The sequence below is a fragment of the Psittacula echo genome, assembly GCF_963264785.1.
Source record: "Psittacula echo genome assembly, chromosome: 9".
NCBI lineage: Eukaryota > Metazoa > Chordata > Aves > Psittaciformes > Psittacidae > Psittacula > Psittacula echo.
In genome coordinates, this window is record NC_137745.1 from 2,660,277 (window position 1) to 2,686,128 (window position 25,852).

Sequence of the window (25,852 nt, forward strand, 5' to 3'; positions counted from 1 at the left end):
AGGAATTTATTTTATCCTGGATATACAATTATCATCTAAAAAACATTCACCCCCCCAAAAAAAAGTAGTCAGGAATTTGTATGAAAGTACTTCTTGTATTCCTGTTTTCAGGTTCTCCCAAACTGCTTACCTTTTCTTACTTTTTAGTGTACATTTTCTTTGTTTTAAAAGAGGAGTGGGGGGAAACTATATATTCAGGTTAATGATGGCATTTAATCTGGAGTAAAAGAATGCCAAAGGTATAAGTTCCACTTCCAACATAACCCCATGAATCTAGTGTATGTTAATGTTAAACATGAAAAGTTGCAGAGGACTTTACAGTGAACTACGTATGTTTGGGTTTTCTTTGTTTTAAGAGAGAAGTAAATGTATTTTGGTTTTCAAAAAGAAAAAAAAAGAGTCACTGGGTACTTTCTTTTAAAAAGAGTCACTGGGTACTTTCAGAATTAACACCTACACCTGCCTGAGATGCTGAGTTATTGGGTTGGATGTCTTTGGCCTGCAGACTGCTGGTGGGATAGAGACCCTGAATAAGTTGAGAGGGTAGTAGTCTGAATAAAACTTGTTGAAGTTAAGAGATTAGGGTTGTTTGGGAGTAGAAAATGGGTTTCCTTCGTAATGTTTCATTTTTTATTTGTATTTACTTCCTTTAAAAAGAAATCCAGCATAAAATTGATTGGAATAGTAAATCTCAGAAAGGCAGCGTAAAGTGCAGTCATTACCCCTGATGTCAACTTCCTAATCTTGATCTTATGTGTTAATTGTTCATCTTCTACTTGTTTCCCTCTATTTCAGTTACATACACTGAAACTTTTCAGTTGCTTTTCATTGACACAGTGATAATAAGCAAGGCAGGGTGTTTCTGCCTCTTGAACAAAAAACCACACTGAAAATCAGTGCACTGGGTTTCATCTTGTGGTTTCTGTTCAAACTTAACTCTTGAAAAGTGTTTGTTAAGTGGCTGTATGGGGAAGAAGCACCTGGAAACTAGTTGTCGATCAGCAGGATTATTCTATTAGTTTTATAGCTAATATGATACCATCTTGCATAAATTGGAAGGTTTCATAATGGTGCAAATGAGGATATTAAATTGAGATTTATGTAACTTTTTGTTTTATTTTATATTCTAGATAGTGCCACGGGAAAGATCTACATTTTGATGGAATCCAGGCTGATAGCACTTTACAAATCTGACAGTGAATATGAGATACTTGACAGGCAAGTACATAAATTATTGCACACTTGTTAGCTTCCAGTATTTTTATAGATCAGAATTTAAACGTTTCAAGAAGTTGGATTTTGTAGTTATGTAAAGATGGGTTTCCCTGCATATGTGTGTCTTGCAAAAATCTATAAAAGAAATGGAAATTTACTAGAAGAAATTGGTCTTGCACATGAAGCTACAAATAGAATAAAAGTTTCATTGGTTCGTTGTATTTCTGTGAGGAGTGGGAAGGTTCCTTAGTCATTTTCCTGTGGGTTTTCATAGAAAGGCGTTAATTTAAAAGTCTCAAAAAAACCCTGGAGATTGTCCAAATGCTGAATGCTTTCTAAACATTATGTAATTATTTAAAGAGAAATGGGCAAAAGCAAAACCATTGTCTTTAGGAAGCAAATACTGCTTCTATAGAGTGTTCTACCTAAGTTATGTAGTTAGTGGCAGTTAATGCTTTCTGAAGACTGCTTATTCATCGTGGTTCAGTGGAAAAATAGGTATTGTTTAGTCATTAAATTCTCTGGCTCCCTTAAAATATGTAGCTTGGCTTCTAAATCTTTTGTGTAAGATGTCAGCCTGTTGATGAGGTGAAATACAGCAAATATATATATTTTTTTTACTTCATTCAGTCTTGTGTAGTGGGTAAAAAACCCACACCACACAAACCCGTAATAATTAGAAAGCAAAGACTAACATTTCTTCTGAGAACAACTATCCTCCTTCACTGCCATCACTCTTATTTTTATCCTTTTCATTTTTACCAAGCAGTTGAAAGCTTTAAAAAATAAAAAACATTTTAAAAAGGAGGATACATCTTATTTCAGCTAAGCAATTACATGTAGTCATTGAATTAGGGGAATATAGAGCTGAAATGTTTGCTTAAGATACCTACTTTTATGCCTCATACTGTGACAGTTGAGTAATTCTTATTTTGTATTTCTGCACTGATTTCCCTTCCTCTCCCCCAACTGAATTCTCTTCATCTGTCGCTTACTCTGTATCATGTTAAGCTAGTCCTTAGTTTATAAAGATGACTTTTCAGTACTTTCGTTCTTCAGGGTTGACAGAACTTCTGATCTCAGGGGTTTTTTTTTCTTCCTTCAGAGCTATCAGTAAAACCATTGAATGGTGTCAGCATTATGATAGTCCCTGCCAGGATACCACTTGAAATTTTCTTTCAGTATGATACTGAATTAACAATAACTCTTTCTTTGAAGTGGTTGTGCATCTGTGTATACATACAGTCACCCGGTTAAAATATTTGTGTGTGCCAGAATGTCAGAGTCTTACTGTAGCAGTAAGACTCAAATCTGTCTGCTTGCTTCTTATCTAAGGTGGTTAGTCTGCCTAAAAAGAAGTAATTTGGCTTGGTGTGACTTGTTCTTGACAAATTAGTATTGTATGTTCTTTAGCACTTCATTTCTTAAAAACTGTTCATCACTTAAGGTTGAATCTGGTTGTTAATGTTAGTCTGACAGGTTTTTAGGTCTATTAGTACTTCATTTCTCACTGGAGGTGTAGATACTGTGTTGTGTCCGTTTCCAGTCTTTAGAAACCTCTTCAAGTGTCTAAAATATAAATCTTCCAAACCCACTCGTTTTTTCTTAAATATTTTTGAATACGTTTCCTTTAGACTTAAAGGTAGATGTATTAAGCCTCTTAATATCTTTTTTGATTCCAAATTCTTTGTTTAGAGGAGTACAGATTTTAATTTCAGTCTTGGTTGCAGTCATTCTGTATCCAGGAATGCACTGAACATTTTGGCTTTTACTGGTGGTGTGTTTTCATCGGAACTGGGAAGCACCTGCTCTTAAGACAATCACACACATGTTTCAGTTGCTGCTTATGGCCCTGCCTAGTTGTGGTTTTGATCTTCACCCTACCTGCCCCCTCTTTGATTTTTTTTTTACCTTTCTGTGCCTATACCTAAGGCTGCTAGCAATTTTTATTCTCCTTGCAGAGACGTGTATGTTTCTTCTTTCTGTATTAATGCTGCGGTCTTCTCAAGCTGATAGATCTTTTCTTTTGGTCATGCTTCAATTTTTCTGTTATATAGTAAATTAGTTCTCTCAAATGGTAACTGTGTGAGACGGTTAAGTGGTGGGTGATAGGTAAATGGATCTTCCAAGGATTTAGATCTCTTTTAATATAAGTTCATGGAAATGAACTTTCCTATTTCCACTCTTAACGTTCTTCTTTCTTTGGCTCACTTTTGAATTGTCAGACGGAAAATTCATGACGTTTGCTTTATACCAGGTGGCAGGCTGAGGTCAAGGAATGATCTCAGTGAAAATTTTCTGTGTCTGAAATCATTTGAACTTCCTGAGCACTTTTGGCCTTCCCACCCTGCCTCAAATCTGACTTCTCCTCCCAGGTGCAGATGGTAGGTTTTCGTGTGGGAGCAGATGGAAATACTTCCCTATTTCCCTGTCGAAATGACTACCATCTTTATCAGAATACTTCTGGTTACTTTGCACAATGATTGGTCTTAGTATATTACCCTATTTTTTGGCCTTTGAGTGGCTTGCTGTTTTATTTATAGCAGTGGTAGATATGAAATGATTGAGCATTTTACTCCTTTTGTGTTAAGTTTCAGTCTATTGGCATATTAAACACTTTGTCTTTACTTCCCCTGCCCCCCCCCCCCTTTTCTCCTTTTGGATTCTTGAAAAACAATCCAAAGAATTGAAAAGAATCCAAATAATAAATAGTAAATCCAATAGTAAAATTTAACTACTTTTTAAAAGCCTGTTGTAGTGCCTCATGTTCTGTGTCTGAGCCACATCTGTATGGCCGAGTACTGGGATGCTTTTCTCTCATCTGATCCTGATTGAGCACCTCAAATATTCTTAAGGCTTTTTGTAATATAAAGCATACAAATCTGTGGCTTAAAATAGAAATCTTCCCTTTACCTGGTGGATATTATGTATGTCAAGCTGAGTCACGCTCTTTAACTAGGCATTAAATGCTGGAGTTAATTTCTGTGCAATGAAACAGCTTTGTTTCATACTTCAAAGTGGCTACACTTTGAAATAACAGAGTGTGTTATGGTTTGACCATTGCTTTGGAAGATGTGGATCAGGAAGAATACAGGGAAGGACCACAGCTGTGACATATTCACTGAGCTATCCCATTTATTATGTGAAGTTGTGTTTTAACTAGACTTTTTCTTGAAAGGAATGATTTGAGTACTTTCCAACAGAGTTCTGAGCAGTAAATCCCAACCTAATCACCATCTTTGTCAGCTATTGTCAGAAGTCTGAAGAGAGCCAGGTCTACAGGCTCTGGCTCTGTTTCGCATTTCTTGTCAGGCTTAGTTGGTTCCTCAGTCCTGTCTGTGTTGGATCTTTGCCGAGATGCCTGTGGAGAGTTTGGATGCCTAGTTTTAGGATAAGGAGTGAGGTATCTAAGCTTTAAATGCTTCAATACCCTGGATGACAGTCTGTGTGCATAGGTGTTTCTTGTAGGTGTTTTGGATCCATGCTTACTTAGTTCTGCTGAACATGCTGAGCTCTAGGGCTCTGTTATGAATATTAAATTGAAATCGTGTTTTATCCAGAAGCTTCTTGCCCAGCTTTACCTGAAAGAGGTTGTTAATGATTAATTCCTACATTAATTCTCAATGGTTGCTTGATTGCAAGACCATCAGGTACAAGTGTACCTGTTGACTGTTAGCAGAGATGCATTGAGACATATTAGGGTTTTTGTCCAAGTCTAAATTGCCAGAACAGGTGTAGAAATGGGAAGCAAACTGTTAGGAAATGCTTTTTTTTTTTTTTTTTTTTTTTCCTCTCACCTAATGAAGTAAAATTCTGTTAGGGATGGGGGAAAAAAGGAAATGAAAAGCCATTGTCTAGTTGTTAATTTGTGTTCATGTAAATCTTCAGGTTTCCTGGCATTGCTCTTAAAGGCAAGAGGTATAAACCACTCTTCGAATATTTTATTCAGGTAAGAACAAGTTTGGTGTGTGATACAGGATACGAAGACAAAAATAAAAACCATTGTCAGCATTCCTTCCTTGTGTAATAAAAATCTTGTGTCCTAATAGCAAAGCCAAGGTTGTATTGAAGTACTTCAAAGTGCTGGTGAAAGGTCGAAAAAGATGATTTACTTTTTTCTATGTTTTTTCCCTTAAGTTTTAAATATACCCAGAGTAAGAATTCAGTGATAAATTTGAGACTGCAGAGAAACTTCCAATACACGTTACTGAGTAGGCAACACGCTCTGAACTTCTCATCTGGTGAGCTTCTGTTGTCTGCCTATTAAGTCCACAGGTTTTGTTCTCACAGGAGAATGACTTTGTGGATAACAGTTGCAGACATGTAGTGGTTTTCACTGAAGAGTTCAAAAGCCTTTGCTAAAATAACTGCCGATACATCTGTTCTTTATGGATGTCGTCCTGTGCACTTCAGCACTGCATAGGTCTAGTGTAGTTAATAGCACCACAGATGATAATAGAAAAAGAGAAGGAGTAGAGACTTTATATATATATAAAAAAAAGTCTGATTAAAAATGGATTAAACTTTTCAAAGAGTTGAAGTGGATTACAGTACTGCTGGACAAGCAGCTGTTACCTCCTGTAAGGGATTTGGTCATTTGTGACTACCATCTGTTCTGAAGCATGTGCTGAAGTCTGCAAAAGTGAGAGAACCTTTGTAGGGAGAAAGGTCAAACACACAGCTGAATTGAAAAATGGGCCTGCAGGTATAGAGGTTTGGAATGGATATGTTCTTTGAGTCCTGCTGTACTGCTGAGGAGCAGATGGGCACCTTCTGGGTTTGGTTTTTTTAGAATGTATGTCTTATCTCAAAATATCCCACTTCAGAGCAAGCCAAACCTAATATTTTTCAACGTACTTGGTTCAGCTGTGAAAATTGTGACTGCAGCAATTTTTTCACTACTTCTGTATTAATGAATAGAAATTATCTCTTGATTTTTTCATTGCCTACATTTTGAACACACTGGAAATTAAATTGTCTCATCTTTTCTTGGCAATTTTTTACTTGATACTTACCAACTTTTTCTCTGAAGGAAATAGAGAGCACATATGACTGTACAAGCAAACTTCTTTTTTGAAATTAGAAGGTACAGTGGGCATAAAGAAAGTAAGGAGACTTCTGTATATAGAATCCTTGTTGATTTATTGGTTGTATCCTCACCTTAAGGAGCACATTCATTTATAGTCTGTTAAGCACAGAACTGTGTAAAGATCTGTGGCTTGAAAAGTAATCGACTATGAGGCCTTCCAGAAAGGTCTTGGGTTTAATCACATTTGACACTGTTTAAATGAAATACACAGCCTGGGTGTTTTAGCTATGGGAAATTATTAACTAATGTTAGGAATGTCACATCTTACTGTGTCACTTGTTTCTGATGCAGTTCTTTACTCTTGCAGGTGGATAGTGGCTCTTCCATGTTCTTAAGAATTCTGTTTTGCTATATATGTTTATACATATATATGTTATGTCAAAAACATATTTTTGTGTTACAGTACAGAGATAAAGGTGCCTTTACTGTGGTGGTTGACAGTTACGTGAAGGAGGAGGAAGGCACAGGTGTTGTACATCAGGCCCCCTATTTTGGTGCAGTGAGTATGAACTACGTATCTAATGTTAATTTTGTTCCAACGTGTTACTTGGCTTTCCAGCTACTGGGGACTGTCTGTTAGGGTGACTGTGATATTGAACAATCCTGCCATTTGCTATGCACAAATGTAATAATACAATGGAGCATTGGATTTTCATGAGTTCTTCCACTCACTAGTGCCCTTTGTGTGCTATAGTGGGAATTTTAGGTATCCCTTGATTTGGTTATTGTTGTGCTGTGTGAAGTGAACTCACCAGTGTATCTTCTGAGTATCAGTGATCTTAGCTTTTGTAAATGTCTGAATTTACAGCTTGGAGAAGAAATGACCTGTTGCACTGATAGTTAAAACTGGCTTTGCTAAGTGATATTTTTGGATGGTAACAGCAGTTCTGCTCAGCACACTGCTCCTCTTCAGCATTTCAATTTCATTACTCATTGGGCTTTTAGAGAATGAAAAAGTGCTTAGACTGCTTTTGTACTGAGACTTTATCCCTTGGTGTGAAAGGATTTTGTTGCACTCCATTTCCCTCCCCCCTCCCCCCCCCCAGGTCTTTATTGTCTTTTCCCTCAGTCTATTCTTCTGAAGTTTAAGAGGAATAAATTTTCATAGATTTAATAATTTCAGTTCTAAGACACATGAATTAAATGCACTATTTCAGGCTTATTGTCCTTTTTGTATAGTGTTCTGTCTTCAGCCATTATACAAAGATGCTGTCAAAAAAACTAGCAATAGAGCTGCCAATGCCTAGCAATTAGCAATCCCTGGACCATGAGTTCTGTCATAATTTCCAGGAACTGTTGGCATTAGTAATAGGCCTCTTTGTGTTCATGTGAAATATCCTATCCATGGTCTGTCTTTTTGCTTTTCTGCATTTTTCCGGAAGGTGCATCCACTGAGGTGGTGTTTCCCTTGTCAAGATGAACGTGGATATGAAAAGATGTCTAGCTTAATATAGCTGTGAATAAAGAAAATTAGACTGGGCTGTAAGTTACTAGTTAATAAAGAAATTCATGGTAACTGGTGAAGTGTCTTAAGGAATCTAAAGCCTACCACACTACTTGCACCTCAGACACTCCCTTACAGGTAACTCCTCCAAGGACTTGACTGAGGGTTTAGGCAGCAGACTTGATTTTGGGTCCAGAGCTCTTGCTGTAGGAAGTGGCATACAGGAAGACAGTAGGCTTCTAACTGAGAAGGAGCTCTGGAAGAAACTTTCCTTTGGCTGCTGTATTGTTATGTATTTGCACAATACAGTTTAGTTGTTGGAAACTCCTTGTTGGAAAGCCTGGCTGGCAAGTTGGAGCAAGCATTATCTGCCCTCTTTTGATTTTGTTATAAGCCCACACAGGTTTCTCTAAGCACAGAAGGAGAAAGAAGTAATCTTTTGTCTCCTTCTTGAATGTCATCAATTATCTGTAAAACCATTTTTTTTTTGTAAAACCATTTCAGTATCATTTAAAGGCATTGTAAAGAAAAGAAAATCCATAAAATATTAATGTCAGGGGGAAAAGTACACTAAGGTAACAAACCAAACCTTGCACTCATTAGCTAAGGAGCAGCTTGACTTTATAATGCATGATACATAGACCTGAGTCAACTGGCTAAGCTGCCTTTAGGAGGAATTTGCACAGTGTACGTCACACTTAATGCTGCTACCTTTTTCTTCTGGCATGCATGTAGTTCAGTTTTGACAACACACTGATTCTTTGTGTTTAGAAAAGCTCACAAAGGGGACTGGTTTAGATGCAGGAATTCATCATCGTGCAGTAGGCTCTGTATAGAATGCTAAGTGTTGCTGGTGTTGGCATTAAATATTTGCCTTTAGGCAAGCTTAGGTGAAGGAAGAACTAACTGTAGACAGAGCTGTCTTTGTAATTAAATGGCTTCTCTGAGACTTCCTTTATTGTGGTGTTGAAGGTGGACAGAAAAGGTAAGTGGAGCAGGAGGCAAAGGTCGAAGGAGAAGAAATAGAGCATAGTCCTTCACAGAAAGCATTGCGTCTTGTCTCCTATCCCTTCCCCTGAATAGAAGGCCCTTCGATATATAGGAATACAGAGGTAAAAGTGTTTTTTAAATCCTGCTTACTGATACATATTCTGTATTGCTGATTAGAAATGTATCCTTCTCCAACAAAATTTGAAGTAAGAATTCAACTTCATTTAGTTCCCGGGTATGTAGTTTCATTGTCTTCTGTGATGCTTTTGCCAAATACAAGCTGCCGCACAATTATCGGAGCACTGTTATTTCATTTCGAAAATTAAAGCTCACAGACCAGCTTAAAGACCAAGACAAACTCTGTAAACTCATTGTACCTCTAGATTAAAATTCATTAAACATTAAAATTCAGCTACTCAGGCATTTCATCATATGTAAATTTACCTACACTTAAGGCTTTGGTAACATTGTAATTTGCATGCAAGCCCTATGTACATCCAGTGCCTGCTCAGACTGAGTCACCAAAGTTTCATAGATGTCTTACTGTTGCACTTTACTTTGCAATTTACTTGATTTTTAAAAGATGCTGGGGTTTTTTTAATTTCATATAGAAAAGCTTTAAGTTCTCATCAGTGAGCTGTTTAATAGCCTCTGCTTAATTTTCTGTATTACAACTTTTATATGTAATCTTTTGAGAGAATTAATTGTGGCAGTGGTACAAAAGTAAACACTATGATTTCCATCCTGGAAAGAATTGAAATTTCTCTTAGCTTTCCAGTGGAGCTTAGCATTTGTGGATTTCTCTATGTGCCTGAATATATTCTTAGATTGTGGTTGCTGAGGCAAATATTCATTAAATCAAATGGCAGGTCACTCTGGAAAGCTTTTACATTCCAGTTCTTCAAAATAAAGGAGCTAACTGCAGAAAATCAAAATAGCAAAGCCCTTTATAATTTGCTGCATCAGTGATGCAAATGGAACTGAACCACCTCTTGACCTAGGTCCTGCTTTAGCTACATTGTGAGCATGCCAACCTTTGTAGTCTTTGCTGGCTGCTTCTTCAAAGCCTTTTACAATTCACTGCCAAATCAGGGGTGACCTTAGTTCTGTCATCTAGCCTACATCTTAAATACTGCAGTCTGCTTGCTGTATCTCAGCAATAATAGCTGGTGAAAGCTCAACTGGGAATGGGCTTATCTCAGTTACTCTATTGACTGAAGAAGGTGATTGACCAAGTGGAAGCTGAATAATCGTGATGGCTGTCTTCAGCTGCTGGAAAGTGGAAAGAGACCGTGTTCTACAATAAATGAGTGCTGTAGCTGAGGTGTTTTGGTTTTTTTGGTTTCCGTGTGTAATGCTTTGCTACATGAAGTAGCTAACTTCACTATAGTTATGGATGAGTTTTGTCATTGTAAAATATACTGTGAATCAACAGGCAACATCTACCAGATCTGGCTTGAGGGATTTGGTAACTACAGGGACTAGTGGTGTCCTGGGTTCAGCAGTAGCAGTCAGTTTTTCTCCTTCTCAGTAGCTGTTGCAGCGCTGTGTTTTTGACTTTCGGCCTGGGAACAGAGCTGATAACACCGATGTTTACTCTGACCAAGGGCTCTGTGAGTCTCATGCTCTGCCAGGTAGGAGGTTTGTGGTTGGAGGAAGCAGGGACAAGACACCTGACCCAAACTAGCCAAAGAGGTATTCCATACCACAGCACGTCATGTTGGAGGATGTAACTGGGAGCTACCCGGAAGGGCACGTCCTCTTTTCAGTCGGGCTCTTTTCCGGCGGCGGTATCGTATTCTCTTCCCTTGTTATTTCTCTTATCATTATTATTATTGGTGGCAGCAGTAGTGATTTGTGTTATACCTTAGTTACTGGACTGTTCTTATCTCAACCCGTGGGAGTTACATTCTTTCGATTCTCCTCCCCATCCCTCTGGGGGGGTGGGGTGGAAGTAGACTGCGTGGTTATAATTTACAGCTGGGGCTTAAACCACGACAAGTGGGTAGGGTAGGAAGTACAGGATGAGGACCACAGGGAAGGATCTGGAACCCCTGCTCCGTCACTCCAAAGCTGGCTTGCCTGTGTGTAGTTATGTCTAGGAAAGGTGAATTCAGCTAGCTATGGAGCACTTGCTTATTTAGTGCTTATTTACACGCATGCTTTTGGTGTGGGCTGCTTGATCAAGGTGGACAAACTGCTTTAGAAACAGCTACTGTGTTTTATGGAAGGTAAATGAGTTCTAGGCACAGAGGAGGGCAACAGTTCAACTGCTACCAGTTTTGGCAGGAAGGATCACTGCAGGTTCTGTTCCCCATGACACAGAACTTTGGGTTTTATCCCTGAAGTCTGTGGTTTCCCCTGTTCTGTCAGAGCAGCAACGCAGGAACCTCTAAGACTCAAAAAAACCTACTGACTTGATGCGGGCTTAGACAGGGCCTTTTCCTTTGAGGAAAATGAAGTGATTCTGTGAATGAGCTGAGAGTGACTGATGGGCAACTGACCTGTTCTGCCTTCCCCTTCTACCCTCAGAAATGTTCTTCTGGCTTAGGGCAAGACAGTGGGTAATCTGGAGGTAAGATACTGATTTAATTTGGCTTCAAACTTGAAATTAAAATCTGAAGTTTTCCATTCCCCTACTAATTTTGTTTTCACCTTTTCTAAGGTACCATTGTTATTTGGTTACGTTCAGGAAAGTCTTGTAGTGAACTTCTTTTTCTTGACTTTTTTTTTTTTTTCCTTACTGCTACAGGAAATTAAGAATTTAAACAGGCTGGCCAGGAAAATCAACTGTGATGTTGTCCATGTGTGGTTCTTGGTCCGTAGCTTTGCCTGTGGGCCAACAAAGATTGAGAAATGCAGATTTAAAGGCTTTGGAACATCAAAACATTCAGAAAATGGGATTTCTTATGTGGAGTTAGATTGATTTAAAGAGCCTGCCTTCTGAAAAATGCATTCAGGCTGGTGTGCTAAATAGGCATAAGGCTCTGGCTGGTAAAGAGCATGACATGGTGCTTGTCAGTTCCTTTGCTATGCAATAGTAGCCCTAAGCTGTTGACTACATTATGTGTGTATGTACACACATACATACGAATAATGTGTTTGTACAGAAACACGTGTACATATCCCCTCTACTAGGTATGAGAAAACATATAATAAAGAAATCATAATTTCTCTGATGAATAAAACTAGAATCCTATAAAACACTTATTTTTCTATACACATTTAGGATTAGTGAAGGCTGAGTATTTTGCTGTTCTTGTCCAGTCATCACATTGTCTATTTAAAATTTATTTTTTCCAGGGATGGATATTTGAACCAGTATTTTGTATTTCTGTAACTTAGTGCTTGTCTGTTTTGTAGGATGATTACAGAGTCTGCATGGATTTTGATATCATTCAGAAAGATTCTGTGCCCGTTTGTCCTGTTGATGCATCAGGCTGCTTTACAGCAGAAGTGACTGACTTTGCTGGACAGTATGTGAAGGTCAGTGGTCTTGGAGAAAGCAAATTACTGCTTGATTCAAGCTAAATTTTATGGCTGGTGGAAGTTTCTTTAATTTCACTAAGTGGCTTTGTCTCCAGTGTGTCTTTAGTAGCTAGAAAAATGAAAATATGTGTTATGAAAATATGTTTCATCTGAAAAATAAAGAATTTGAAATGTGAGTAATACAATGTATTTAGTAGTGAACTGGAAGAGGATTATCTCCTGGTTGCTTCTGCTGCAGAAGGAGTATGATTTTATCCTTGTTTCTTATGGAAATGTTAAGCATGTAGTCTGTAGGCAAGTGTGCAGAGCCTCCCTTACCTCTGAATGACTTCTGACTTCACAAATGTGATCATTAAGTTTATCCCAGCCAGTTATTGTAACATGGCCTGTTAGGGGAGACAAATCCAGTCACTTCCCCGCTTGGGGGATGTGTTGAAATGTGAATTAACTTGCCAATAAATGCAAGAGAATCCACATAAAAGGAACCCACAGGATTTGCAGATTGTTACAGGCATAAATCCATAGAAAGGATTGTTTTTTTTAATTCTATGTACTGTGAAAGCAAATTGGCTTTAGCTGTTTTCCTACTGCTACAGTTTGTAGCAAAGAATATTCCTGTAACCACAATTTACTTGAAAAAAAGACTTAAAGAATTGTATTGTATTTGAACTCAAACAACTATAATTGCTTCCTGCTATATATTAAGGCAAATAAGAGAACACTGGAGGCTACATGTTTAGCTTCTTGCTGGTAGAAATCTGAACTTAAGGCTCTTGGAAAATACTCTTCTGATGCTGAAAGCTTATGAATATTGCTGTATCAGAAATCTTTCTGTTCTTTTTCCTTTCTTAATGTCATGTTGACACTTGTTTGTTTAGTAGATTGTCTTCTATTATTAATATGACTTTCACTTCCAGCTTAGAATGTAAATCCTGTATAGTTAGTAAGGTTTCATGAACTACCTTCAACTTCTATAGTCATATTAATGTGTTGTAGTGAAGTCTAAATATTAGGTAAGAAGCACTATGTGAATTTCTTCCAGAAAATCAGAAGACTCAATAATTAAGATATTATTTAATATGAGTTCTGGCTTGTATTACTGCTACAGAAAATTTGAATGTTGTACAGTTGTGTGTATGTGGAAATAAGGGCAAAAAAGAACTGATGCTGTATACCAGGATTTGGAGAGCAAGTCACTTTCCAAATTTAATGTTTTACTGTGCCTCTGCAGTAAATGTATAGATTACATAAAGCTGTTTGGGTATTTTTTGTGTGTTTATCTAAAAAAACATTTGTAGGGGTTTTCTTAGTTTGAGTATTGTCAACAGATCCTTTACTAGCTTACTGAAGTTGGAACTCCAAAGAAATTTTTTGTTCTGTTTTGTTTTTAGGATGCAGATAAGAACATCATTAAATTACTGAAAGAGAAAGGCAGACTGGTTCACAGCAGTAGTTTTAAGCACAGCTATCCTTTCTGCTGGAGGTAAGGAAAGAAGTGCATATGGCTTTGAGGGATCTAGCTGAGTAGTTCTTCAGGTTTGTCTAATTTTTCCCCTCCCTTGACCTACTTTATTTTTTTATCAAGACTAAAGGTAACAGGAATCAAGCTTAATATGTTAGGAGAGCTCCGATTTTGGTCTGGTAATCAAATGAATTAATTTATTTTTTTTGCCGTGAATCTGATGAATTTAAGGGTAGAGCTGAAGATATTTTTTCTGATTTTATAGGCGTGTGTCTGTGGTTTAAGTTTCTCCCTTCAGTGTTGCATGTAGTACTGCTAACTGCCTTCTGAAGATGGCTCTAATCAGTCTGAAAAGCTTATTTTCTAAGCAGCCAAGTACTGAGTATTAAAAGGATATTTTGGTACCCTTTGAGTTGTATCTGAATAAGTGTATTAGAGTATGCCTTTAAATGTTTGTGTTCGTACTTTTCATATATTGGAGAAAATGGCTTTATTATAGCTGTTATCATAGTTAACTTGGTTTTAATCTTGTAAACTACTTCTTTCTTTAGAGTCTAGTAGAGCCCAGTTGCTTATAATGTGGAAACATCTGTATTGTTGATTGAAATCCAAGTTAGCATTTATCCACTGCAGTGATTAGTAAGCGTAATACATAAATACGGGGGTTTTTTTCTGCTGTCATGCCTGAGTGGAGATCACAAGCAATGGTTATGTCTCTGATCACAAGTAGCAATTGACATGTTTTTAGTATCTGCAGGGACTTCTTTAAAAAGTTTGGGTTTTGTCAACTTAGAAATTCAAGATCAGCTCTGGAATGTCAGGTGGGTGGTTCAGCACAGTGACTGTCAGAAATCTTCCTTGTCAGACTGGGAATTCTGCAGGAGCTGAAGGAGGACTCCATGTGCAAGTCTCTATGGGCCTTCAGTACAGTAAACTAACATAAAAAGTTTCAGTTATGAAGCTATGAGAAATACAGGGTAGGCAAATTTACTCAAGAAATGAAGCACGTTCTTGTTAACATCCTCTCTGGTTTTTAATGTCTACAGTTGCTACTGCAGAATTGAGAGAAATGTAATCACTGAACAATGTCACATTTAAAAAAGGTATCAGGAATCTTTCAGTAGGAATATTGTATTAAACTTTTATTACAAGTAAAGACATTTAAAAAAAGTAAAATACTTAATTTCATATCTGAAATTACTTGAAGTCCTATCTGATGCATACAACAACTGTACTGAAATAGCTGTGATGAAAGCTTTTCTCTCTGTCTAGCTTTAATGCTGCTAAGTGAAGCATTTGGCAATGTGCTTTTATTTTTATTCTATAGAAAGAATAGCCTTTACTTGCTTTTGAATAGCAGGATTGGTTTGTTTCTAATGGGTACAGAGGAAGAAGGGAAATTACTCAAGTAATGAGTAATGTCCTTGATGATATGGGACAGTTTTTGAAAAATGGCAGCCCAAAACCAAGCAAGGCTTGTGTTTTCCTTGTGTAGCAATTTAGATGTGCAGTCATGGCTGCCTGAGACAGTGTGTTGTTGTTAGTCTCAGTTCTGAGACAAACCTGTAATACATAAATGCTGATTCTGTGGAACACACATAATCCTGCCACTCTGTTGACATTTTTGTTGATTGATGATAAGTTGCAGGCAGCACCTAGGAGCAAATTACCTAGTGGGAAGAACAGAACAATGGATTCTACTTGAAAAGCTCATTTCACTGCCATCACAAATCAAACCATAATTGGAATATGCTAAAAGTAGAGGAGTAGTTCTTAACTTTGAACATAGTTACAAGTTATTTTGATTAATGTAAGAAAACTTTGAAATCAGACTCTTCTACTTGATGTAGATTGTTCATGCTTTTCCTTGAAACCAGGCAGTAGTTGAATCCTCAGGATGTTGAGATATTTTCCCTCTCTACATATCATCAAATTAGGGTCCTTCTCTACATTTTCATAGAATCATAGAATGGTTTGGATTGGAGGGGACCTTTATGCTTACATAGTTCGAACCCCCCCGCCGTGGGCAGGGACACCTTCCAGTGGACCAGGTTGCTCAAAGCCCCATCCGTTTTCTTGTAATGTGTAGTAATTTTATGTCAACTAAACTTTAAAATCAGGGAGGAAAACAGCAACAACATGGTAAGTACACAATAGATAGTTTTAATTTAGAATGCCCCCGCATAGGAGAAGTGCTTCCCATTGCTGAAGATGGAGATAATGGTCAAAACCACTCTATGTCCATGTGAGATCTTGAGAGTCAGTATGACCTACGTAACAGTTTATCTATTGACACAGCAAAGGTAACTAGCATGACAGCTGAAGTGTCCATCGCAGCTGCTGTGTGCCATTCTATTAGGAGGCAATATTGGGGGAGCTCTGTCATTGACAAATACAGAACTTAAGTCTTTTTCAACCCAATGAAAGCAAAGCCAAGAAGCATCTTTCATAGCATGAGGTAAATTGTCTATCACTTAACTAAATTATGAGGAAATAGACTGGGAACAGGATCACAGTAACTTGTTTTAAATGGCTGTGCAGTCCAGAACAGGAATGAGAGGACTATTTGGAGTGTGTAGTGACCATAGAGAATGATCTTTTCCAGTCTTCATGTTTTCAGGTATGAAGATTGTGTTTCAGAGAATACTAATTTTGTGGCACTGCTGGTGAATGGGCAGTTTGCTCGGGTGTTTCGTTTCTTTGATTCCTCTGATAGAATCCTAAAGGACATATTTACAAGGGGAACAGAACATCATCCAGTTGAGACAGAGAGGAATATTTAGGCAGGAGTTTTGTAAGCATCAGTCTCAGATTTAAGCTCTGTTTGGGTGTTTTTTCCCTTGTGTTGATGGAAAACACAACACAATAATGGGTATTTCTCATCTGATTGTACAGCAAAGAGGTGAATCTGTTTTCCTGAACCTTCTTGCCAGTCACAGGGAACAGAAATGTGTAGGATGTCACTGGTTAGGCAGATGTTCAGTAAATTGTTCCCTTTTTATCTCCTGCTGAGGCACTGCTTGGCAGTTCAGCTAGAAGAAAGAAAATATTCAGGGAAACTGTCCCATCTTCCCCTTTTTCACTACCTTCATATAGGTGGAAACAGTGTTCTGTGGGTGCTTCAGGCTGGTTATCAAGTATAAACTTAAAGTGATCACTTGAAAGCCTGGGGAATGGTTATGGCTTCATCTGCTTGTCTGTGTTTTTTATAGATCCTTTGTGTCTGAAACTGCTTTGGCACTGAAGCTTGTCTTCAGTTAGCACTAGAAGGCAGCTGCTTACTCCTGATGGAGGTTGGGTATCAATTTATTGTCCCAGCACTCTTCTTGCAATATGTTAAAACCATGTGATAAACTTTTATTATCAGATTTTACTCTTCTTGTTTCCGGTAACTGAAGACCTTGTACGTGCTGGCAATTCATCATTGCTCAGCACATCTGAAACAAGATGCTCAGTGAAACCAAAATACTTCTGGAGAGCCTTGTAGCTTGTAGCGTACTTCTTTTTTGCTATGATCTTGCTGCTGTGCGAGGAGTTAAATGAATTACTCTCTTTTTTAGATATTTGGACCTAAAATGGAGAATTGGAACATCCTGGCTTAGTATAGCTAGAACACTACTAGGTTATTTTTACCTTGAGCTCTTACCGTTTCCTGAAAGGTTATAGATACTTAACTCTTAAAATATACCAATTGGAATGTATAGATTATAAAGAAATGCCTTTTGCAGTATAGTCTTAAGAGAAGCAATGTGTTGCTTTATGCTATGTGAATACAGTTTTTAAGGTTTGAACAACCTTTGCTGTGTGTTTTCTTCTGCTGGTCAGGCAAGTGTATGGAAGTGCTTCCACAGTAGAAATTTTAATTCGCATCATAATCTCTAGCAGTTTGTGCATTTCTTGCTATGGATATAAGTAATACGAATTAAATCTGTAAGATGGGTCATTTACAGTAGCGACTGCATGTAGGAGATGAACAGCAGTTTCTCAGGGTCTTTGCTTGTGAATTACTGTTGAGCAAGTGTATTTCTAAGTTCTGAGGCAAAGTGACTTAAACGAAAGTAGTATTTTAAGATACATTTTGTGGGGTGAATTGATACTAAGGGAGAATGAGCTTCCTGTCCCAGTGTTGTTGAAACTGCTCTGTATCCATAGACAGATTTTACTTCCTGGAGCTCGGTCTCCCTTTTCAAGCTGAAAAAATGAAAGAATGTGAAGGATCAGAAATGTCTGAATTCTCCTATAACAAGTTTTACCCACTGTTTGATTACTGGATGCTTTAGAAGGATGTATGCCACTTGAACAAACCTGTCGAGACTGTAAGCAGTTGCATTATGGAACTAACAAATGAGAGACTGGGTTGAGACACAGTGCAGTCAGATGCTTAGAGATACAAATTTTACTAGGTAATTTAGGAGTTTATCAGTCTGTACACTCTGCTCCATAGTGTTTGATTTCTAAGCAATCACAAGTTCTGAAACTGAGATTGCCATCCCACACGGGTTTTGTTTCACTGGATGTTGAATTAAGGAATTCTACTTTTATATGTTTATCTGGCTCTCTCCTCCTCTTCCTGGAATGGGATGTTCTTCTAGTTAACCCTGGGTACTGTTAATTTACCTTTATGATGATTTATTATTCTTTTAAATCAAATAGTAAAAACATAGCAAAATGTTTTCTGGCTTTTCAGTTTGATATACACATAAAGATACAGAATGAGCTCACATAGAAAGCTTAAATATGACTCATTTTAATAGTTACTGAAGTTCATTGTACTATGTAGGAACAGAAACTGCAAAGTCAAGTATGGTTTGAATGTTCTCATGATTTCTCATGCTATACAAATTCCTGAAATTGCTGGGTTTGAAGGCTTTTAAATTTTATTTATTTATTCAGGATGTGATTTTTAAATAGGAGCTCAATGTAACAGTTTGTGTAATTTAAAAAACAAAACAAAGCCCAACCTTTGAAACTGTGATAATATTTCAGGAACAGCGAATTCAGTGAATGGAGAGGGGACTGTTGTGTACAAAAAAACTACATTGAAGAGTACTTTATAAATAATGTAGCATTGAAAATGTTTTTGTTTGTTTTTGCTCCCTTCCCTGTCACTTTCCCTCTACAGGTCAGATACTCCCTTGATATACAAAGCTGTGCCAAGCTGGTTTGTAAGAGTGGAACACATGGTGGAGAAGCTACTGGAGAATAATGCCCAATGCTACTGGTAATGTCTCCTGCATTCATATTTTTTGTTTCTTTGCTCAGAGTTGGGGATGTGAGTGCTGGAACTCTACAAAGCTCTATCTCACCTTTAGTGTGCTAACTTACAGATTTCCATTCTGTCTTTCTGAGCCAGTGTTATTGGAATGGGGGTCGTAACCAGTTTTAAATAGTGTTTTACCTCTGATTTTACAAACATGCCTCAAGCTGATGGAGCAGTGGGATAGTCAACAGATACAACCTGCTTAATTGCATAGCAGCCCAGTGCTTCAACATGTTTGTGCACTGTTCCTTTCTTGTTTCAAGAAAGTATTCTTTGCTTGTGTAGAAACCTAGGGACAAATACATTTTCAGAGTGTAAAGTTAAATATGTGTTAATAATTTACAGTGAAATACATTACAGGATCTATTAAAAGTATCCTCAGATCATGTTATACAATCTTAAACAGTTCAGCGTGAGAGAAAACAGAAAGGAAAATCAACCTTTGTTCAAGTGCATAGTTAAGTCTCCCAAAAGAGTTCACTAGAGAGGAGAATTTAGGCAGCTAAACTCTTGGTATATGTTGTTCCAAAAGAATTTTTAGATCAGTGTTTCGGTTTTGTGTTTTGGTTTGGTTTTTTTCTTTTTCATCTAGTTGTTACAAATGCACCTTTGTCATAGGTGCATTTGAAGGAAAAAAAAACCAACCTTCCCTCAAAACAACCCCAAAAAACCCTAACCCAGCTGCCCTGGCTTGTGAAATAGTTATAAGTAAGCTCAGTTTCAGAGGTTTAAATAAAAAATTTCTGCTAATGGCAAAGCCAAAATCTTTATATGTCTGCAGGGAGTGTGAAAAATATTTGTGTGAAATTTATGCAGAAAACTTTAGATTATTTGAATGCACTATTAAAGTAGAAGTAAGAGGAAATTATTGCTGATGGGAGCCATTTTGAGAGTCAGTCATGGCTTTGCGGTGTGTTAGGAACAAAAGGACCTTATATTCTCCACCTCCATAAGCTTTATTTTTATTTCCCCATTTTTCATAAATAATTGTGCCTGGGAAGTTGAGGCTGGGTGGGGAAAACATGGAGGTTACAGCCTTATTCAGTTGTACTGTGTGCTACTCCAGTTGCCATTCAGTCTTTCCGTATGAGTAGTGTAGGGAGGCTGTGTGCCTCTGCTCAGCAACTGAAATGATGTTAAAGAAGGTGACTCAACTTTCAATGAACAATTACAGCTTATGCTGCATTTTCTTTATGGGCAGTAGTTAGCAGTTAAATTCTCTATGAGCAGCTTTTGCATAACTGCTTACGTGGTACAGGCACAGTAAATACTGAAATATGTGGGAAAAGTTAGTGATCCATGATACAGACCATCCAAAAATGCTGCAGTGTTGGCTTACTAATAGGCACATGCCCAGTCAGGATATGTTAGAAGATTTATAGATTAGTAAGTGTTGCTTTCTGTTTTCCATAACAGGTCATACTGTGATCCTTCTCTGGGGGAAAAATAAGCTGGAGAGGGGGTGAAAGTGTTTGTTCTTAGCTTTAATTAGCTTCCTCAAGATGCTTTTACTGTTTTGATGGCTGACAGTAGACCTGCATACTTAATTTTCACATGAACATAAAAAAATATGTAGTGATCCTATTAAGGAAATGTTTGAATGTTTGAGATCAGCTTTGCTTTTCCAGAAGCAAAGTTTCAAGAGGAAACTGCTAAGTGACCTCCACTCTTCCAGAAGACATTAGTAAGAATTAGTAAACAGTTTGAACCCTGCCTTATCTACTGATTCAGGGTTTAAGTGGTGCTCTTTCTAAGCGTTGAATAGTGGAGATTCAAACCAAATGTGGGAGCTGCCATTGCAAAGGTTGGGTGGGAACACCAGGCCAGTTGTATTAACTGGCAGTACTCAACTTGCTTGGAATTAAAGTCACCATTTGTCTTTTAAGTGGTTCTTGAGTCTTAACATAATTCCATAATTGAACGTAAACCTGATTCCTCAGGACTTCTCTCAAAACAGCATGGTCTTAGAGATTTTGAGAATCTTTTTGTAGGGAATAAGGCTACAAGTAGAGATGTCTTATCACTAAGTAATGATAATATGAATACGGATTTCCAGTATGTGATTTCATAATTACTAGTTTGAATATTGATATCTTTTGTTACATAAAGTTAGCTTTCAAAATCTAGCTTTTTAAAAGAAAAAGACATTACTTTTTAAGGTTTTCTTCTTGTGTTCCCCATTGATGTCAGTTTACTTTGGGGTGTAACTTCTTAAGTTGGTGTTGTAAATGTTAACCTTCTTCCGTATTTATTTGTTGAAATTTTGGGAACTCCGTCCTTCCCAAAACCTACTTTTTGTTTGTTTTTTTTTTCTTTTGGACAGATCAGATCTCTGAAAGTGTCACAGGAATAATACTTAGCTTTTAAAGAATTTATTTTTGGGCTCTCTGGAGCTTCAGCCTGTCCTGAAAATGAGAAAATTGGGGATAAACGATTTTCAGACTATATTAACCTTTGCAAAATGAGTTTGACTGCATTGCCTTTTTTATTCCCATGAATGACTGATAGGTATATTGTCCCTTAAGAATAGCTGCACGTTTTATAGATTAAACATAGTTGGACAATCTTTGCAACCTGATTGCATTTCTAATTAGATTTTAATGAATTAGCCTAGTGATAAAGCCATGGGTAGTCAAAATATAATAAAGCCAGCAACAGTATCTGCACTTTTCAAAATGAATTTAACTATAGCTTTCTGGAATGATTGCATGAGTAATGTGCCAGCATTTTTGTAAAATCAGAATCATAGAATCAGTTTATCCTTGTGTTTCTAAACTGTTGTAGCTTGCACTTCTGGCTGTGTATGTAGTATTTTTATACTTGCAGGCTGATAGGAAAGGTTCTGTAGGCTGTATTTTGATATTTAAATACAAACTTTGAACTCTTTGAAAATTATTTTCATTTTTTTAAATCCTTCCTCACCTAAAGTTCTACTTCAGTAACTCCTGAAAAGTTTACCTAGTTTTAATTGTTGGAGACTACTGCACTGTTCTGACGTTACATGAGATGTGCAGCACTTGGTATAGTGGAAAAATGAGCATCAGTGGAAGAAAGGCAGTGGTAGAAGCCAGTGAGTGACTTCAAAGAAGCCAAGCCTTTTGTTCTTTCATCTTCTTGGCACTGAAAAATTCAAGCATTGTAATAAAGAGTTTGATGTATAGGTCCTTTGTTGAAGGAATACTTTTTTTTTTCCACTTCGACCACTTAAGCTGTTAGTTCTTACAGGAAATACCACACAAAACACATCTGAAGAGCCTTTTTGCTAGAAGTGAATTTCCTGGCTTACACAGTTTGATTTTTGCACACATTTCCTGCTGTTCCTGTATGAGCACTCAGCACCCTAAGACCAAATGTTTTCATATGTGTCAAACACATTAATCTTTTGAGAAGCTTTTGATCTTGGTCTTTCTAATCTTTAATTAGCCATCACCTTTGCTAAGACAGTAAACTGTCTCCCACCTCTTTAAAGGTGTGGTGTGACCGCAAATGATGCCTGTCTTGTACCATAAATCCTGAGGCTGGCAGGGTCTGCAGAAGATGCGCTATAGAGCCCACCTGCAGGAGAAAGGTAGTGTTTGTTCTATGAACTTGTAATTCCTGTGCAGATGAGAAATCAGAGTTTGGTGGGTGCAACGGAATTACAAGGCATAATGGAATTTTGGCATAATTAAAGAAAATCGGTAGCTGAGTCCTTTGTTTTCTTCCTTTTACTTCTTTTTGTAGGATGTCTTGTGGGTTACCTCTTTCCTAGTTTACCATTAATAAATATGTTTTATCTGAACAGATTAAAATGCATCTTGCATGTGTGTATGAGGGTTCACTTTAAACTTTTTCTTTAATATGACCATGAAATTGCTACTGTTCTTTTTTGAGTCATCGATCACACTTTACTTAACTCAGGAAATGGGAATACAAATGAGGTCCTCGCTTCATTAGCGACTGTGAAGTGTATAGCAACGTACTGTCACTAGATGGCAACATTTCCCGAGGAAAACACCATTCTTGTATTGCCTGCAGGAGAAAGTGGGGCAGAAAGAATGCTGCAGGGCTTAGCCTTGTGTTTGCCTAATTTAGAGCAGCGTAAATCAGACACTTTTATTACTGACTGTTTTCAGACATAGCTGAGGTTTAGAAGTGAATTTTTGTTGCAGTTGATTTTGATGGCTTATGTTCTGCTGTGTCCTAATTTTTCTATTTCCACTCAAAGGCTCTTGAGCAGAGATTGATGGTTATGTCATGAATGCAGCAGGTATCTTTTCAGTCCCAGTGAATGGTCATCAAAAGCTTGTTGTTTGCTTCAAGGAACAGCTTACTAAATAAAGACTTCAAATGTCAGTTCACTAAATTATAGCACTGTGTTCTTAGGCAGCTGGTAAATCTAGCTGCATGTGCAATTTGTTGAATGTTTGCCACCGTTACAGGAATTTAGATGTATTTATATATACAAATAAAAGTGAATATTAAGTGGTAATGCTGTATAAAAGTATTTTGTAACTATAAATGTTAAAATACTCCAAAGGAAACTGCAGAAAGAAGAAAAGTGAAAGCTGGCTTCAGCATGTAGGGGTTTTGGCCATTCGTGATGAGATTAAGAATTTTAATAGCAATTAGCATAGTGCCTGGGTCACACAAAATCTAGCAAGGTATTTTTAATGAGTATCACAAAATTGGAGGTCAGGGCTTCACTTCATCTTGGCTTGTCAGGCAGCTGCGCGGTGCTGACGGCGGCGGGGCCGTGATGTAGTCTGCAGCAGCATTGCAGTCTCACGCCAAAGTGTGAGTTGCTATGGGAACCAGGATAAAAGAGCAAAGAAAAACATTGCTATATCAAAATGATTGAAAGCACTATTCATTTAGCAAATGTAAGCCTCATATAAGCAGAAAATACTCTTGCAGTGTTAGAAGCCACCCGAACTTGTGTGGCTATAAGCTTGTGCACCATTCTAATAAGCTTTCATGAATTGAGGAGGAGAAAGAGTCCGCTGCAGTGGAAATTCTGTGTGCTTTCAAACAGCTGACTTTTCCTCTCTTCCCCTTTCCTTCCTCCTGCCTCTCCCAATGTTTAATTAGGTCCGTGATATAGATGGGTGCTAATTAAAGGGTCAGAAGGGCAGGAATAGTTGCTTATTTTATCTCCTTGAATTAAAAACCATTAAAAATCAATTTGAGGGCATGTTGAAGGAGGCTTGTTATTAGAGTAAATTAACATAATGGAATTTGAGACTTTCTCTTCTAAGGCTTGGTTAATATTTAAAAGGAAAAGCAAGTTCTACACCTAAACCGAAAAAAACCCCAAACCCATCTGTTATGGTGTGAAATTAAAGAAATCCATATTTAGTTAAATGACATACTTAGCTTTGGTTTTACTGTTCCAAATCAGCTATCCTTGTGGAAGGAAAACTTTTTTCCTTTCCAGAAATACAAGTGATTCCTGATTTCAGGTGTTGGTTTAAAAGTTACCAGCTTGCCAAATGAAAGGATAGCTCTGGGACCATCTTCTCAGAACCAAACATAACAGATGCTGTGTACTGATGTGGTGTTAGATCTCCTAATTCACACTATTTGAGGTAGTGTTTTGTGTATCAACTTTATGCTCTAACTCTTATGGGAGTGTTTTTCAAATAATTCATAAGCTAAGAGCTTTCTAAAATTAGTAGTTATAAAATAAATCTTATGCAATTTATAAAGTTACTGTGGTTTTTCTAAGAACGTCATAAAATGGTAAGAATGGTAAAGAGTGAGAAAGGATTAGCGCATCTTTATGTAACATCTTAAACAGGTTTTAGTGGTAAATTGAGGATAAAATGTATGAGGCAAAACCTGCTGTGGCAGTATTTGACAGCTGTTTATTTCAGCAGTGGTTTTTGTGCTTACAGAAAAGAGGGACAGTACTGCTTTGAGATGGAGGTTCTGTATCCTCTGACTAGGGCAAGGTGAGCCAGCTCGCAAAGTCATGCAGAGCACATCTGAGCTTTGAAATAGAATAGTAAGTTGAAGTCAGTATTTACGATTCTGTTATGAGCAGGAGAGATATACTTCAAAATATAAGTACAGAAAAGGAATAGATGTCTTAATCCTTTTAAGTTTCCTTCTGGATTATGTAATAGTTGAGATTTATTTTGTTAAATCCTGTACATTTTTCTTCTGGAAACAAGTCAGAAAGCAAATATACTCATTTTAATGGATGCTGTTCCTTTGGTGTTAATTGGTGATGAGAAGTCACTGGCTCAGCAACCATTGTAACTTGCTGTTAGCACACCCATTCATGCTCTGGGATTGAAGATGGTCGCTAATGTGCTATTTTTAAGTCCATGCCCACTTTGCTTGTGTGACTCAGATGCTGAGTAGTATATAGACTTTGAAGGCAAAGAAAATGGTTTCTGTTGTAATAAGCAAATAAGTATTGTTAAAGGACTGGATTTTGTTTTGCTCTTCATGGGGTTTCTTTTTGCTTGGTAAATGAGATTTTTATTTTAGATGCTAAGAAAATGAGTAGCTACCAAGAAAGGATGTGGGAGTTTGTGCAGAAGACTTAGCAATGCATGAATTTAGCAAGGCCCCAAATCTGCTTAAAAAATGAGAAGAAACAGTCAAAAATGGACATACAAATCTGGAGCAAATTACTGATGTTCATAATCTCTAACCTTGTTATAACAAGGCTTTGATGTTGGGGAGATTAAGGCAGAAATCAACATTCAAATCATTGAGACTGGTGTAGTTTCATTCAAAATCTTTCTAATTCATGATTCAACAAATCATTATGTATTCCTTTGTGTTATGAAGTTCAATTCCCTGAACTTCAACTTTTCAACTGCTGAAATGTCTGCATCCTAGAGTTTATTTAGTGCACTACCCTGGATGCCAAGAAAGTAGAAATCGCTGTCACCCCACCTTATTCTGCAT

The 25,852-nt window shown here is 37.4% G+C and overlaps 1 protein-coding gene across 1 annotated transcript in view; it reads left to right on the forward strand.

The window, feature by feature from the left end:
- IARS1 (isoleucyl-tRNA synthetase 1) overlaps window positions 1-25,852 on the forward strand; it is a 109,846-nt gene that overhangs the window by 23,633 nt on the left and 60,361 nt on the right. Inside the window, exons 9-14 of the mRNA XM_080625790.1 lie at window positions 1,135-1,218; window positions 5,104-5,164; window positions 6,708-6,803; window positions 12,102-12,224; window positions 13,619-13,710; window positions 18,812-18,910. Coding sequence (XP_080481916.1) covers window positions 1,135-1,218; window positions 5,104-5,164; window positions 6,708-6,803; window positions 12,102-12,224; window positions 13,619-13,710; window positions 18,812-18,910 — 555 coding nt within the window. The remainder of the gene's footprint in view (window positions 1-1,134; window positions 1,219-5,103; window positions 5,165-6,707; window positions 6,804-12,101; window positions 12,225-13,618; window positions 13,711-18,811; window positions 18,911-25,852) is intronic.